Consider the following 210-nt stretch of genomic DNA (forward strand, 5'->3'; position numbering starts at 1 on the left):
ATTGAGAAGTTGATGATCTGTCCTCAGCCCTAATGCACGAGTGTGTTGAAGTGGAACGGACAGTCACCTGAGGGTTCTTGAAAAGAGCGTATTTCTCGATGCGTTCGATGAACATAAGCTTGTTGTGGCTGTCCCGGGTCCAGTTTAATAGGTTTTCCACCAGGTTCTCATGATCCTCAAAAATACGCTCTGAGAGAGAGAGAGAGAGAG

At 46.7% G+C, this 210-nt stretch overlaps 1 protein-coding gene across 1 annotated transcript in view; it reads right to left on the reverse strand.

Moving 5' to 3' along the window:
- The window catches only part of raph1b (Ras association (RalGDS/AF-6) and pleckstrin homology domains 1b), a 39,549-nt gene that overhangs the window by 6,146 nt on the left and 33,193 nt on the right, over positions 1-210 (reverse strand). Inside the window, exon 9 of the mRNA XM_035678051.1 lies at positions 68-189. Within this exon, the coding sequence (XP_035533944.1) occupies positions 68-189 (122 nt within the window). The remainder of the gene's footprint in view (positions 1-67; positions 190-210) is intronic.

This window comes from Morone saxatilis, unplaced genomic scaffold (assembly GCF_004916995.1).
Source record: "Morone saxatilis isolate NCDOM2014 unplaced genomic scaffold, NCSU_SB_2.0 Contig6, whole genome shotgun sequence".
NCBI lineage: Eukaryota > Metazoa > Chordata > Actinopteri > Moronidae > Morone > Morone saxatilis.